Source organism: Apaloderma vittatum, unplaced genomic scaffold (genome assembly GCF_000703405.1).
Source record: "Apaloderma vittatum isolate BGI_N311 unplaced genomic scaffold, ASM70340v1 scaffold28677, whole genome shotgun sequence".
Lineage (NCBI taxonomy): Eukaryota > Metazoa > Chordata > Aves > Trogoniformes > Trogonidae > Apaloderma > Apaloderma vittatum.
The window spans coordinates 2,302-3,021 of NW_009724984.1; the positions used below are offsets into that span (position 1 = coordinate 2,302).

Sequence of the window (720 nt, forward strand, 5' to 3'; positions counted from 1 at the left end):
AAAATGGCCTGCCCCCTCGTCCTGCCGTTCCTCTCGAGCCCTGCGGCCATGGAGCTGGAGCGCGGCAGCGTCTTGTTTTCAGCTGGTGGGAGACAGAGACCGAGTGTCCCGAGTCCTTCGCCCCACGGCCAGACCCCAGCACAGCCCAGCATAGGATGGGACAGGTCCTTCATTTTTACCCCTGGTGCCAGTAAAAGCTTTAATGTTCACCCCCTTAATGAGCCGGATCCCAGGCAGGGTCAGGCCACTGCTCTTAGCATCGCCCACAGCAAAGGGAACACAGGATTCCTCAAGATTTTCCTCCTGGAAATGCTGCCCATGGGCTGAAACCCAGAGCAGAGCCCAGCTCCCCCACTTCCCAACCGCAACCGCGGGGCCGGAGGCACGAGCGGCAGCTGATGGCGCGGAGATGCCACCTCCACTGCCACCAGCATCCCTGCTGGACCGGGCTCCCCGTGAGCACCCCCGGAGCGCAGGACGGAGCCTCACCGGATGCGTAGCTGTTTTTCGGTGGCACGTTTTTGCGAACTGGGAGTGTATTGGAGTAAGAGTCACTCAGCTGCTTCTGAGGCTGGGGAGGAGATAAAGATTTGGGCTGTGCTGGCTTCATCTCAGACCAGTGGTTGTACCCGTCACTGTCCGGGCCTGAGACTCCGTTCATCGCCGGCAGGGCCTCCTGCGCCGACATGCGCTACGGAGAGAGGAGAGGAGGGGGGGGGG

General features: G+C 61.8%; 1 protein-coding gene across 1 annotated transcript in view; it reads right to left on the reverse strand.

Annotated features, from left to right (window-relative positions):
- Window positions 1-720, reverse strand: part of BAIAP2 (BAI1-associated protein 2) — a gene marked incomplete at both ends in the record, with an annotated part of 2,543 nt that overhangs the window by 997 nt on the left and 826 nt on the right. Inside the window, 2 exons of the mRNA XM_009872745.1 lie at window positions 1-82; window positions 490-691. The exon at window positions 1-82 is cut by the window's left edge and continues 114 nt beyond it. Coding sequence (XP_009871047.1) covers window positions 1-82; window positions 490-691 — 284 coding nt within the window. The remainder of the gene's footprint in view (window positions 83-489; window positions 692-720) is intronic.